The sequence below is a fragment of the Pan paniscus genome, chromosome 17 (genome assembly GCF_029289425.2).
Source record: "Pan paniscus chromosome 17, NHGRI_mPanPan1-v2.0_pri, whole genome shotgun sequence".
NCBI classification, from domain to species: Eukaryota; Metazoa; Chordata; class Mammalia; order Primates; family Hominidae; genus Pan; species Pan paniscus.
In genome coordinates this window covers 67,327,408-67,342,778 of record NC_073266.2, presented here as the reverse complement: position 1 = coordinate 67,342,778, position 15,371 = coordinate 67,327,408, and the positions used below count along the sequence as shown (strand labels likewise).

Genomic DNA, 15,371 nt, shown 5'->3' with positions numbered 1-15,371 from the left:
TCACTGAATGGTGTTAGAATCCACTCATTAGTGACATTTCCAATTAGAGAAAACACAGTACATCTATAAAGACCTACTGATGGTGATCTGCAGTGGGAAGTTGTGATACTTAACCTTTCTTAAATATGTGGAGGCAAACTGAATAGAAAACTGTGTACAAAAATGAACACTCTATACATGAGATTTTTTTTTTTTTTTTTGAGACGAAGTCTTGCTCTGTCACCCAGGCTGGAGTGCAGTGGCACGATCTCGGCTCACTGCAAGCTCCGCCTCCCAGGTTCACACCATTCTCCTGCCTCAGCCTCCCCAGCAGCTGGGACTACAGGCGCCCGCCACCACACCCAGCTAATTTTTTTTGTATTTTTAGTAGAGATGAGGTTTCACCGTGTTGGCCAGGATGGTCTCGATCTCCTGACCTCGTGATCCGCCCACCTCGGCCTCCCAAAGTGCTGGGATTACAGGCGTGAGCCACGGTGCCCGGCCTATACATGAGCATTTGTGAAGCTTGTCTAAGATTTGTACATTTGATTGCGTGGATATTTTGCCTTAAAAAGAACTGTAAATGAATAATGTGTGCTGATGTGTTCATGGGTGTAGAGTACTAAGGTCTGCATTAAAAAGATAAGATGGTTTGATGGAAGAACAGGTGGATAGCAATATAGCAAAATGTTAACAATTGGGTCGATATGTGTCCACTGTACAAGTCTTCCCACTTTTCTATAAGTTTGAAAGTTTTCATAATACAAATTTGGATTTAAAAACACCCCAACATTGCAAGAGTGTCACCAAAGTGTTTGAAAAGCAGGATTCTAGGGGGGGCATTCGCTGACGACTCAGAGAAACCGTCCATGCCACCCACCACCCCTACGCACTCAAAAGAAGCCCTCGCTAGGCAGCCCAGCCCTCCGAGCCCTGGTATCGAGGGGCTCTCCGCCTCTCCCCTGCCCCGGCCGCCTCCTGCTTGCCCGGCCTCAGTCTGTTCTCAGAACATACTCCATCACCTGGTTCCCAGAACTCAGATTGCGCAGTGGTCTCGTCATCATCGGCCAGGACTCACAGTGCCCGCGGCAGAGGCCTCCCTAGACCTCCCTCCCGTCCAGCCTCACCCGCTGCCTACTCTCCTCACGCCCCTGCTCCAGGTCCCCTGGCCCCATTTCGCTCGCCACGTTTTCATAATCCTCTCAGGCTCCGGGCAAGCGGCGCCGCCCGCAATGGGACCTGATCATATAAGGAAAATACTGCGGGCTCATCCGGGGGCTGCAATGGGGACCCGAAAGCGCCCTAGCCTACTACACTCACCGCACCCCAACTGCCGCCCACCTCTCTGCCCTGCCCCCAGTACAGTACCCAAAACCGGTCCGGGTCCAGCTCGGCGGCCCAAGCCTCTGCCCAGCGGACTGCGCACCCGCCCGCCCCAGCCAATCCCGCCGCCGCCGCCGCGCCCCGCCCACAGGACGTTCGGTCCCGCCCCCAGCTGGCGGCCGCGGCCGCCCGCGCGCCAAGTTCCTTAGCCCTTGGCTCCTTCCCAGTGTTTAGGGTGTTGGCGGAGACAAAGGGGAAGAGTCATCGCCTGTCGGGGCTAGGATATGATGGGTGAGAGGTGTCAAACCAAATTCTCTCGGTTTGGAAACGGAGAAAATCTAAAAACGAGGATGTGAGGAAAGAGTCCGCTCTCAAGGCGCGTTGTGGTCTATCCGAGCCCCGTCCCCTGGGCTCCCTCGGGCTGGGGTGAGGCGGGCAGCTACGCGTGGGGTAGGACCATCTTACGCTGGGACCCCGCCAAGGAGCCCCAGGAAGTAGGTGAAAGGGCAGGGGCGTGGCTCTCGGGGCGCCACCCACGCTCTTGAAATCTGGGTGATTGCGAGCGGCCGCTCAGCGTCCCCCACACCACAGACCCGCGCCGCCGACGACCCAGCCGCCGCCATGGCTCTGCTCCGAGGTGAGCGCAGCCCCCTCCTCCTCTCCTCGCCCCTCGGGGTCCTGCCCTCCCCAGGCCAGGCCTCCGCTTCCGGCTGCCGCGGAGAGTCGGGGTCGTGGGGTGAAGTTCACTCAACCTCCTCCGTTTTGGAGCGGACGTGATAAAAACCCAGCCCGAAAGGCTTGTTTGGGTTAAGGAGAAAACCCTTACTTGTAAGGCGCTAGCGACAGCGATTTCGGTGCAATTTCCTGTTTAGTTGAGACCAAAGTTTGCTTGCATGTGACCTTGGAGGTCATTCCTTTCTTCGCCTAACAGTGACCCCACTAGTTCGAATCCAAGTATTAGAAAAAATGGGGCGGCGCCATAGGCCGCGGGCGCCTGCTGCGGGGCAGCTGCGCACAGGAGCCCGCCGCTCGGCCTCGGTGGTCAGGGCTCCCCGGGTGAATCGATGGAGAGGCCTGCAGAAATGGTAGCTGGTGTTCTGCTGAAAGACCTGCCCTGCTCCCATTTCCCTTCTGTTGCTTTAGATTAGAGCGGTCACTCTATACCTAAGTTCTAGGGTTATGAACTTGTTTAAAACAACTGTGTAATAAACTCCCTTTTCAAAACAAGTGGGCACAGTCAATGGAATCTTACTTTAAGGATGTACGAGTCGAAAAACATTGAGGTGGAATACATATCGAGGCCCTGAGACAGGAAAAAGCTTGGCAGGATCTAAGAACCAAGCATTTTGGTGCTCCAGGGCCCTGTGGGCTCTGTAAGAAGGTGGGGTTTTGTTCCAAATTCAGTGGAAGGCAATACAGGGATTTAAAGCGGGATAATGACAGGATCTGATTTCCACTCTGTCCGAATTTGGGGCGGTCTGTGTAATGGCGAAGAGACCATTTAAGGATCTATTGTAGAGGTCCAGGGAGCAGCAAATGATGGCTTTGACTCGTGTGGGGCAGTGTAATTGGGGAGAAAAGGGGAGGGATGAGTTGAGATAGATTTGGAGGTGGATTTGATAGAAAGTGGATTGGATGTGGTGGAGTAAATATAAGAAGGAAATGTCGAGAATGATGAAAAGTGTCTGGTTTGATGAACCGTGTTCATGATGATGCCACTTACAGAGTGAGGAAAATTGGGAAAGGAATAGATGTGGAAAGAAGGATTGAGAATTCAGTTTTAGGCAGAAAACTTTTTGGTGCCTGTGAAGCAGCCAAGTGGAGATGCCAGCTAAGCATTGGTTAGGGGGATCTGAAAGTCAGAAGAACCAAAGTGGCATGGGAACAAATCAAGGGAAAAATCCGTATTCTGGGACCAAATGCAGTGTTTACAGTTTCCTGCAACGTGGATTTCATTTGCCAGTGCCCTTCCTGACTGAATTTACTACATTTACTTCATAAAGCAGCGTGGTGAGTTTTTTTTAGACGAAGCATTTACACTTCATTTAAAAGGTGCATTGTCATGAGCTATCTTCTAAAAAAGGAAATAATATTTTTACTGATATCATTTTAATATTTTATCAGTGGTTCTTACCCTTTCTTATAATACAGACCTGTTTGAAAATTTCACAAATACTATAAACCCAAAAAGGAAAAAAATGCACATTGACACCTGTATTAAGGAAGTATAAAGTTTATAAATTTCTGGTACAATTTACTGAAGTGTTAGAGCTAGTGATCGTATTTTTTTCCATTTCCTTATTGTAGCAATTAGGAGGACACTCATGTCGAGAGAGGTAAAGTGGTTGTGTATAATAACACAGGTAGTTAGTGGCTGTGACTAGAACCCAAGCTTTGAGCTTGAAATAGTGATGTTACAGGCCAGCTAGAATCATTAAAGATAAACTTCTCTCAAGCAGCATACCAAGTGTTTGCAGGATGGGTGGGAAGAAAGAAGAGCATGTGACTGATTATAGGGAAAAGGACACATTTGAGTTAAATTTTGTTAAGGATTAACATTAATTTGTCAGATTTCAGTCAACAAGAAGAACCAGCTCCTAGGTTTTTATTAGCACCCATCCCAGTACTTGGCAGGAGGTTTTCACTCGACAGATCTTAGCTCTCCTACTGCTCCTAGCTTTGTTGGGAATGTTTGTGTATTTTTTCAAGGCAAGTAGACAGGGCTGCTAAATTACCTTAATCTTGAAACAACTGGATGCCACCGCAGCTTTCCTTAATTTGCCCTCGTTGCTGCCTGAAGTTGCTGTAAGTGAATATTTACCTAACAATGTAATAGAAAGGTAGTGCTCCTGTTTCTTTCCTAGTGGTGCTTTTCCTGTATTGTCAACTCAGCACATCTTTCCAGGGCCTTTCTTGGAGCTACTTGGACTCACTACACTCTGGGTTAATAGGTCTCTTCACTGTCTTTCAGTTTTGGGAAATTTTTAGCCTCTGAATTTTCAGGGTGTTCAAATGAGATTTCAGTTTGGTGTTAAAGATTGTTAAGTTTTAGACCTTTTAGTATCCACATAAAATTGACATCAAATGAAAATTGACATGGTATACAATATATGAAATTAAAAAAACTTTAAACTTTAAACCTTTATAGTCTATCTGCACATCCCAGATTATTTGTTAAAATGAAGATTTAAAATAATAATAACAAATTATTTTTTAAAATAGAGAAACCCAGTCTCTACAAAAAATACAAAAATTAGCCAAGCATGGTGGCACTCGCCTGTAGTCCCAGCTACTCGGGAGGCTGTGGTGGAGGATTGCTTGAGCCCAGGAGGTTGAGGCTGCAGTGAGCCAAGATCACACTACCGCACTTCAGCCTGGGTGACAGAGTGAAACCCTGCCTCCAAACAAACAAAAAAAACCCAAACCAAAAATATATGATTGAGAACATTTTCTCTGTTCAAAATAATTGTGTTAGTTCAGTTAAGGTCTTACTTGAGCTAACCTTTACAGTCTGGGAGCATCAAATAAGAAGTAATATAGGTAAAGGGGAGGGTTTTTTTTGTTTTTATTTTCCCGTGCACACCCTTTCCTTTGTAGATATTGCATATTTCACTACTAGCACTGCCCTCTCAAACGCTTTCTTAGAATATGAGACATAGGGGAGAAATTCATAAAAGGAACTTTGTAGAGGGACAAATGAAATTAGGCTCTATTGTTTCTGAGAAGTGAGGGGTCATTTCCATGTGTGCAATATGTCATTTTTATTTCTGGATGCTTTATATATTTTTGTTATCTTTGGATTTCAAAAGTTTGACAATGATGTGCCAAGCTGCAGGAGAACGGGGTGTGGAGTGTTACGTGTGGTGTTTATTAGAGTTGAGGTTTACCAAGCTTTAATATATAAATTTATGTTTTTTATCAAATTTGGAAATTTCTTCTTTATTATTTCTGCAAATGTTTTTTTAAATCCATTCTCTGTCCTCTCCTATGACTGTAACTTGTTAGTCCTTGAGGTTCTGCCCGTGTTTTTTTACTATCCGACTTTAAAGAAAAAATTTACAAACTTTGTTTTTGAGCAGATTTAGGTTTTACAAAAAAATTGAGCAGAAAGTACGGAGTATTACCATGTGCTCCCTTGCCCGGTCCGTTTCCCCTATTATTAACATTTTGCATTAGTGTGGTACATTTGTTACAATTGATGAGCTAACATTGATATATTATTATTCACTGAAGTTCATATTTTGCATTCACGTTCATTCATTGTATTGTATAGTTCTATGGGTTTTGACAAATGTGCAAATGACCGATGTCAGTATTATAGTGTCATGCAGATTAATTTCACCACCCTAAACATCGTCTGTGATTCACTTATTTATCCCTGTCTCTGAACCCCTGGCAAGCACTGATCTTTTTACTGTCTCCATAGCTTTGCCTTTTCCAGATATCATGTAGTTGGAATCATACAGTATATGGCCTTTCCAGAGTGGCTTCTTTCACTTAGCAACATGCATTTAAGATTCCTTCCTTTTATGGCTTGATAGCTCACTTCTTTTTATTGCTGAATAATATTCCATTGTATGGCTGCACCCCAGTTTGTTTATCCATTCACCTGTTGAAGGACATTGTTGTGGGAAGTGAGGGACCCTGAATGGAGGGACCGGCTAGAGCTGTGGCAGAGGAACATAAATTGTGAAGATTTCATGGACATTTATCACTTCCCTAATAATACTCTTACGCCTGTCTTACTTTAATCTCTTAATCCCGTTATCTTCGTAAGCTGAGGATGTACGTCACCTCAGGTCCACTGTGATGATTGTGTTAACTGTACAAATTGATTGTAAAACGTGTGTTTGAGCAATATGAAATCAGTGCACCTTGAACAGAATAACAGCGATTTTTAGGGAACAAGGGAAGATAACCATAAGGTCTTGACTGCCTGCGGGGTCGGGCAGTAGGAGCCATATTTTTCTTCTTGCAGAGAGCCTATAAATGGATATGAAAGTAGGAGAGATATCACTAAATTCTTTTCCTAGCAAGGAATGTTAAGACCCTAGGAAAAGAATTGTATTCCTGGGGGAGGTCTATAAATGGCCACTCTGGGAGTATCTGTCTTATGCGGTTGAGATAAGGACTGAAATACGCCCTGGTCTCCTGCAATACCCTCAGGCTTATTAGGGTGGGGAAAAAACGCTTCTTGGTAAATTTGAGGTCAGACCAGTTCTCTGCTATTGAACACTGTTTTCTGTTGTTTAAGATGTTTATCAAGACAATATGTGCACAGCTGAACACAGGCCCTTATCAGGAGTTTTTGATTTTGCCCTTTGCCTTGTGATCTTTGCTTTGTCCTTTGCCTTGTGATCTTTATTGGCCTCAGAAGCATGTGATCTTTGTTCTTTTTGCCCTTTGAAGCATATGATCTTTGTGACCTACTCCCTGTTCGTACACCTGCTCCCCTTTTGAAATCCTTAATAAAAACCTGCTGGTTTTGTGGTTCAGGTGGGCATCCTGGACCTACTGATATGTGATGTCACCCCCGGCGGCCCAGCTGTAAAATTCCTCTCTTTGTACTCTTTCTGTTTCTTTCTCAGACCGGCCGACACTTAGGGAAAATAGAACCTACATTGAAATATTGGGGGACGGGTTCCCATGATAGGACATCGTGGTTGCCTTCAAGTTTTAACAATTAGGAATAAACATTTGTTTGCAGGTTTTTGTTTGAACATAAGTTTTCAAATCATTTAGGTAAATACAAGGAACATGATTGCTGTATCATACATATGGTTAGGTATGTTTAGTTTTATAAGAAACTGCCAAAGTGTCTTCCAAGCTGGCCATACCATTTGCATTCCCACCAGCAATGAATGAATTTCTGTTGTTCCACATCCTCACCAGCGTTTGGTGTTGTCAGTGTTTGGGATTTTAGCCTTTCTAAAATCCAAAAGACTAATAGTTGTGTAGTAGTATCTCATTGTTGTTTTAATTTGCAATTCCCTAATGACATACGATGTTGAGCATCTTTTCATATGCTTATTTGCCATCTGTATATCTTCTTTAGTAAGGTATCTGTTCAGATCTTTTGCCCATTTTTAAATTGGGTTGCATGGGTTTTTTTTATTTTTTTTTTAATTGCTGAGCTGTAAGAACACTTTGTATGTTTTGGATACCAGTCCCTTATCAGTTAGGTGTTTTTATAAATATTTTCTCCTAGTCTGTCGCTTGTCTTTTCATTCTCTTAACAGCATCTTTTGCAGAGCAGAAGTTATTTATTCATTTGTTTTTAGAGGGTCCCGCCCTGTCACCCAGGCTGGAGTACAGTGGTGTGAACACGGCCACTGTAGCCTTGACCTCCTGGGCTCTAGCAGTCCCCTTGCCTCAGCCTCCCAAGTGGCTAGGACCACAAGCACACACCGCCATGCTTGGCTGATTTCTTAATTTTTTGTAGAGACAGGGTCCCATCATGTCTCCCAGGCTGGTCTCAAACTCCTGGGCTCAAGCAGTCCTCCCACCTTGGCCTTCCAAAATGCTGGGATTATAGGCATGAGCCACTGCACACAGCCAGAAGTTTTCAATTTTAATGAAGTCTAACCTAAGTTTTCCCTTCATGGATCCTGCTTTTGGTGTTAGATCTAAAAAATTATCACCAAACCCAAAGCCATGTAGATTTTTCTTGTATGTTCTAAGAGTTTTGCATTTTATATTTAAGTCTATGATCTCTTTGTTTTTGTTTCTGTTTTTTTAGATAAGAGATCTCACTCTGTCACCCAGGCTGGAGTGCAGTGACTTGATTGTAGCCCACGGTAGCCTTGAACTCAGCCTCCTGAATAGCTGGGACTACAGGCACATGCCACTATGCCCAACTAATTTTTTACATTTTTTAGAGATGGGGATCTCGCTATGTTGCCTAGGCTGGTTTCAAACTCCTATCCTGACACAGTCCTCCCACCTCAGCCTCTTGAGTAGCTGAGATTATAGGCTTGAGCCACAGTGCCCAGCCCACTATCAAAGTTGACGCATTTTTGCCTGGATTCATTTTGTTTGGTATATAGATGTTTTGTTGTTCCAGCACTGTTTGTTGGAAAGACAATCCTTTTTCCAGTGAATTGCCTTTCCTCCTTTGTCAGACCTTGAGGTTCTGGCTTTGTTTTTTAATCTTTTTTTTTTCATCTGTTCTTCAGATTGGTTAATTTCTATTTATCTATCTTCAAAGTTGCTGAATTTTTCTACTTTCATTTCTATTTTGCTGTTAAGCCCATCCAGGGAATTTTTTATTTCAGGTATTTTTCAGTTTTGGAATTTCCATTTTGGATTTTTATAGTATGTATTTCTTTACTGAGATGTCGTATGTTTTATTAGGAGCATATTTTCCTCTACATCCTTGAGCATAGTTATAATAGAATGCTATTTTAAAATCCTTGTCTGCTAATTTCAGTGTCTGGGTCTTCTTGGGATTGGTGTCTGTTGATTGTCATATTTTTTGTTTCCTCATATGTGGATTAATTTTGAATTGTATTATGAATATTGCAGATGGAACATTGTGGAGACTGGATTCTGTTATAATCCTGCAGACAGAACTGACTTATTGATTGGTTGGCTATTTATTTTTTGTAGACAGTTACTTTGCCTACAAAATCACCCCCATGCACCCCCGTGATAAACTGTGTCTCCCCTTGTAGTGGGCAGCAGCTTAAATCTAAGTTCAGTTTTTTAAGGCTTGGCTTAGGTGCTTGTGGTCTGACCTACACATGAATGGCTAAGGAGTCAGCCAAATATATGGGCAGAGTTTATATGTGAAATTTGGAATCTCCCTCTATGGTGCTCCTCTTTCCCAGATTCTCATTCACTTTCTAGTGGCTGTGCTTACCATGAATTTTATTCTCTGATTCTTCAAGCCAGTAAGACTGTTTCTGAGTTCTAGCCATTCCATGCATCATGGACTGTTAGTCTTCAAGTTAGTTGCTATAAATAAATTGGACACTTACCCTGTTCTGTTCCCTTCCTCTAAGTATCAACTCTTCTCCTTACCTGTCTAGTTTTGTTCATTTCCAAGACCGTCAGGTAGTAGTTGTTCTTATATATTGTCTGGAGTTTTTCATTGTTATCTGTTGGAGGGTTGGTCAGATAGGAGCATAGTAGGTCATGACCAGAAGCAGAACTAATGAAATTAGGAAGAAGGCATGGAAAGAGGAAAGAAGAATGAAATAAAGCAACCACTGATAGGCCAGGTGCAGTAGCTCATGCCTATAATCCTAGCAGTTTGGGAGGCCAAGGTGGGAGGATTGCTTGAGCCCAGGAGTTCGAGACCAGCCTGGGAAACATAGCAAGACCCCATCTCTACAAAAAAAAAAAAAAAGAAAAAAAGGTAAAAATTAGCCAGGTGTGGTGGCACATGCCTGTAGTCCTACCTACTTGGGAGGCTGAGGCAGGGGGATCACTTGAGTTGGGGAAGTCGAGGCTGCAGAGGTCGAGGCTGCAGGGAGCTGTGATCACATCACTGCACTCTAGCCTGGGCACAGAGCAAGACTGTCTCAAAAAAAAAGAAAACACTGATATAAAAATAGGCAGAGACTGTTAAGGAAGGAGGATGAAAGGAAACTTGAAAAGATTCAGGAAGGCATCATGGTACAGAATAACCAATTTACCAGAACAAAACGTTTGTAATGCACTCGACTAGTATTTATGGCCTTTTGTAACTATCTGAATTTTTATCCGTAAAAAACTGAGTGGATCTGTTCTAAATTATAGTTATATATATTGCTCCTAATATTCCTTTAAACTGCAAATTTCTCAAAATAGGAATGAAAAGAGAGGTTGAAATAGAAATATTTTAGGCTAGGTTTGGTTTGTTTGATGAAAGAGATCATAAACTGGAAGATTATACTTAGATACCAGTAGTGGTATAATGCTTGAATAGTCTCATTTGTAGATCAGTATCTTATCACAAACCCATTGCCGAAAGTCCCATAATTTCTTGACAAGATGTGGAAATGTGAGCTTAGATTGTCTTGGAGAGAATAAAGTTAGTATATGCAAAGTGCTAGCATGAAGTCTATTCCATAGTAAGTGTCCCCTCTATGTTAGCTATAATATTTACCTTGCAGAGTTGCTGGGAAGATTAGTTTTTGTGTGGAAAGTGATAAAATGTCTAGTATTTAGTAGACACCTAATGAATGTCAATATGATGAAATGGCTATAACTGATGCTGCTTACTGATATGCCGGTTTTGCACTGTACAGCTCTAATGATGATGAGTGGGTACCACTCACATCATAATCATATATTTGTATAGTCACAAGTTTTTTTTGGCAGATGGTAGTAGGTGATTGGGAAGGGGTGATTTTTATTTATTTGTACAAGGACACCGATTTAACTAATAGTGATGCTGCAAATTTATAGTCTTAGTTTGTATTAATAGATGTATAGATAATTCCTCTATTCTTTGTGATTAGATAAAATGCATGCTATTTTGTTATATTCTTATATTCTAAGGGACACATTTTAATAGGATGTTGGCAAACTACAGTGTCTTTAGAGGAAAGCAGTCAGAATTAATGTCAAATAAAAAACTATTGAAAGAATGCCTTTAATTTACCTGAGATGAGAGTCGCTAGGTTTGGGGACTTACAGGTTAGCTGACTTTAGATACTGGAGGTGGGGGATACACATGTAGAAGGTAACCTGTTTTGCCCATTTTTTTTCTAAGAGTAAAAGATAATAGTTCAGGTTATTTATTTGAAGTCTGTAACTTGAGTCATCCTGTGACTCTAGAACCGGTAGCAGCATATATTCTAGAAACTACATCTCTATCTGTGTTGGTGCTTTTGGAGAGAACTAGAATTGGTGGATGGAAGACTTTGTAAGCTGAGTTAGTTCAATATAAAGAAATATCATTCGTTGGGGCCGGGAGTGGGTGACTCACGCCTGTAATTCTAGCACTTTGGGAGGCCGAGGTGGGTGGATCCCCTGAGGTCAGGAGTTCAAGACCAGCCTGGCCAACATGGTGAAACCCCGTCTCTACTAAAAATACAAAAACTAGCCGGGCCTGGTGGTGGGTGTCTGTAGTCCCAGCTACTCGGGAGGCTGAGGCAGGAGAATCACTTGAACCCGGGAGGCGGAGGTTGCAGTGAGCCGAAATCGCGCCACTGCGCTCCAGCCTGGGCGACAAGAGCAAAACTCTGTCTCCAAAAAAAAAAAAAAAAGCAATATCATTAGTTTATGTTGTCCATTGACCAGCACACTGTTTCATGCAGTAGAGTATGCCCTCTTACTGAAAGTTTTCTGGCAGAGGTTTAGAGAGAACGTTTTGTCAGGAATTTTTAGAGGTAGTTCTTATAGAGTGAGTGGTTGACCTCAGACAACCCTAAGGCACCTTCTAGTTTGGAGATTCTTTTATTCTAATACTAGGCAATATACTCCAGCACATAGAAGAAGGATTTTAGTTCTCAACATATGTTTCTAGCATTGTGAAGCATCAGAGAACAAGAAAGTTGTCTAACCAGAATGGCTTTACATCACAGTGTAGCAGGACGAGCCACAGTCAAAACTCCTCAGACACCGGATTAAAGAAGGAAGAGGCTTTATTTGGCTTGGAGCATCCACCAACTTGTGTCTTAAGAGCCGAGCTCCCTCAAAAAGAAATTCTTGGCCCTTTTAAGGGCTTACAACTCTAAGGGGTCCACATGAAAGGATGGTGATAGATAAAGCAAGTGTGGGGAACGTGACTGGGGGCTACGTGCATTAGCTTACAGAGCAGAAAGTTTTGCAATGCTTTTTCATACAATGTCTGGAAATTACAGATAACACAAGTAGTTTAGGTCAGGGATTGATATTATTATTATTATTATTATTATTATTATTATTATTATTTTAACTACCAGGGCCGGGTGGTGGCACCAGGCCATCTGGCTATTTATCTTCTGTTTCTTTTTAACTTTTTGCTTTTTTCTTTTCCTCCTGTTTTATAAACTAGGCAAGGGGGGCGGGGTGCGCAGGAGAAGTGGTGGTCTTCTTCCTTAACAGCATGCAGTGCAGTTCTTGGTACCTGCATGTAGGTAAAGATCAAACTGTCAAACTGGTAGTCCTTAAGACTCTGCTTCCATGGGTGTGACTTGTTCTAGGTATTATTGCCTAACAGAAATTTCCATTATCTAATTTTAAATTGTGTAAGGTTTCACAGTGAGATTATTCGAAGCAGTTAGAGGTATTTACTAACCTGTGATGGCTTACAAATCTCTTCTTGTTGCAATAGGTGTGTTTGTAGTTGCTGCTAAGCGAACGCCCTTTGGAGCTTACGGAGGCCTTCTGAAAGACTTCACTGCTACTGACTTGTCTGAATTTGCTGCCAAGGCTGCCTTGTCTGCTGGCAAAGTCTCACCTGAAACAGTTGACAGTGTGATTATGGGCAATGTCCTGCAGGTTAGTAGAGTAAAGGAAGGTGTTCACTCCTATTGCTTCTTTGATCAGTTTCTAAAAATAATTCCTTTAACATATCATAATGGTAAACAAGTTAATAATAGTTATAGACTTTTTTTTTTTTTTTTGAGATGGAGTCTCGCTCTGCTGCCAGGCTGGAGTATGGTGGTGCGATCTTGGCTCGCTGCAACTTCCGCCTCCTGGGTTCAAGCAATTCTCCTGCCTCAGCCTCCCGAGTAGCTGGGATTACAGGCGTGTGCCACCAAGCCCAGCTAATTTTTGTATTTTTAATAGAGACAGGGTTTTACCACATTGGCCAGGATGGTCTCGATCTCTTGACCTCGTGATTCTCCTGTCTCGGCCCCCCAAAGTGCTGGGATGACAGGCATGAGCCACCACTCCCAGCCAATAGTTACAGACTTTATACGTTTGTAATTTGAGTAATTCTGTGACTCCAGAATCAACGGCATGCATAATTCAAAGCATCATATGTTCTAGAAACTGTATGTCTGACTTGGGATGCATTTCAGTGCTTCCTAAATAGCAGATTGACTTCCTTGGCTTACTTGAAGTTAATTGATCTTCTGTATATGCCACCTTAGTAAACCCAAGCCATTACAGCACACCTCCCCTAATTTTCTTACACATTGTAGGAGCTTGATCAGTGTTTGTTGTAAGAAATAAGATGCTTCCTTACCCTCTGTCTTGCTATGTGTGATGTACAAAATCAATCATTCATATGCAGGTAATTGAAAATTCAGAATTCCTTTAAAGTATACAAACATTTGTTGGATACCTAGTTAGAGGCTATTATAGGTGCTATGGCACCCAAGGTGGACCAAAAGGAGGTAATAATCTAATGAAAAAGATAAGAGAGATATATATATATATATTTGATCAGTTTCTGTGATATATCTTATGTATCATATATACACACACAAATATATATATGATACATATATTTAAAGATGTCAATGATGTGATCATTGCTAAAGGAAAGAGAATGACAATGGACACAGAAATCACTAGGCCTTGCATTTGAACTTGATGCTGTTCATCTTGCCGTTGTGTATCTTCACATCCAGAAAAAGCAGTGACTTTTTTCCTTTGGCAGTTATGTCTGTTGAACCTAAAATATTTTCATAAAGAATTCTCAATATTGTCTTTTGTTCTTTTTATTTTATTTTGTAACTTTTACCTCTGACCTAAGAAGGCATTAGAACAGATTGAATAGAAATTGGATACTTTCGTTTTTTGTGTTTTCTAGAATTTTGAAGGAAAAACATTTTTTTCCCAGCATGTATTCTCTCAAACTTTATAACACAAAGTCACTATAAATAGTATCAGTTTCATTGTGTTTGTGCCTCTGTTCCTAAAGACAGCTTTTCTTGTGTTAAGTTTTCTGTCAGGCCAAGATAGAGTTTTCTTGTAAGGATGTTAAGTGCTTAACATAAATATTTGGGGTTAGGCCTTTATGGTTAAGAGAGAACAGAATATGCTTCGAATAACATTTGACAAATACCACAAAGCTGCTTTTCTAATTGAGTTTTATATTATTAAATATCACTTGGAATAAATGAGTTTTACTTATTTCATAGGAAACAATGAAATCCAATGTGGATTCTTTTTATTTCTTTTTCTTCCCTAATTGCCCTGGCTAGAATCTCCAATGTTGAATAGAAGTTATAAGAAATGGATATCTTTGTCTTATTCCTGATTATAGGGGGAAAGCATCTGGCCTTTCAACTTTACATATGATGATAGCTGTGGATTTTTTTTTTTTTGAAAAGAATATTCTTTATTTAAATTGCAGTTCTTTTTTTTTTATTGATCATTCTTGGGTGTTTCTCGCAGAGGGGGATTTGGCAGGGTCACAGGACAATAGTGGAGGGAAGGTCAGCAGACAAACAAGTGAACAAAGGTCTCTGGTTTTCCTAGGCAGAGGACCCTGCGGCCTTCCGCAGTGTTTGTGTCCCTGGGTACTTGAGATTAGGGAGTGGTGATGACTCTTAACGAGCATGCTGCCTTTCAAGCATCTGTTTAACAAAGCACATCTTGCACCGCCCTTAATCCATTTAACCCTGAGTGGACACAGCACATGTTTCAGAGAGCACGGGGTTGGGGGTAAGGTCACAGATCAACAGGATCCCAAGGCAGAAGAATTTTTCTTAGTACAGAACAAAATGAAAAGTCTCCCATGTCTACTTCTTTCCACACAGACACAGCAACCATCCGATTTCTCAATCCCTTCCCCACCTTTCCCCCCTTTCTACTCCACAAAACCGCCACCGTCATCATGGCCCGTTCTCCATGAGCTTCTGGGCACACCTCCCAGACGGGGTGGTGGCCGGGCAGAGGGGCTCCTCACTTCCCAGTAGGGGCAGCCGGGCAGAGGCGCCCCTCACCTCCCGGACGGGGCAGCTGGCCGGGCGGGGGTCTGACCCCCCCACCTCCCTCCCGGACGGGGCGGCTGGCCGGGCAGAGGGGCTCCTCACTTCCCAGTAGGGGTGGCCGGGCAGAGGCGCCCCTCACCTCCCGGACGGGGCAACTGGCCGGGCAGGGGGCTGACCCCCCCACCTCCCTCCCAGACGGGGCGGCTGGCCGGGCGGGGGGCTGACCCCCCCCCACCTCCCTCCCGGACAGGGCGGCTGGCCGGGCCG

The 15,371-nt window shown here is 42.8% G+C and overlaps 1 protein-coding gene and 2 non-coding genes across 5 annotated transcripts in view; 1 reads left to right on the top strand and 2 right to left on the bottom strand.

Moving 5' to 3' along the window:
- Positions 1-966: 966 nt before the first annotated feature.
- LOC112437802 (small Cajal body-specific RNA 18) lies at positions 967-1,049 on the bottom strand. Its single transcript, XR_003026315.1, has one exon. It is a non-coding gene; the product is annotated as a small Cajal body-specific RNA 18 (non-coding RNA).
- An 84-nt stretch (positions 1,050-1,133) lies between these two features.
- LOC112437806 (small Cajal body-specific RNA 17) lies at positions 1,134-1,277 on the bottom strand. Its single transcript, XR_003026319.1, has one exon. It is a non-coding gene; the product is annotated as a small Cajal body-specific RNA 17 (non-coding RNA).
- Positions 1,278-1,450: 173 nt separating this feature from the next.
- ACAA2 (acetyl-CoA acyltransferase 2) overlaps positions 1,451-15,371 on the top strand; it is a 30,545-nt gene continuing 16,624 nt past the window's right edge. Inside the window, exons 1-2 of one of the 3 annotated variants that reach the window (XM_003827210.5) lie at positions 1,451-1,939; positions 12,548-12,714. In XM_003827210.5, coding sequence (XP_003827258.1) covers positions 1,924-1,939; positions 12,548-12,714 — 183 coding nt within the window. In that variant the 5' untranslated portion in view covers positions 1,451-1,923. Of the gene's footprint in view, positions 1,940-3,294; positions 3,313-12,547; positions 12,715-15,371 lie in introns of those variants that run through there. The other 2 variants (XM_008952562.3, XM_055102736.1) reach the window with 2 other exon arrangements.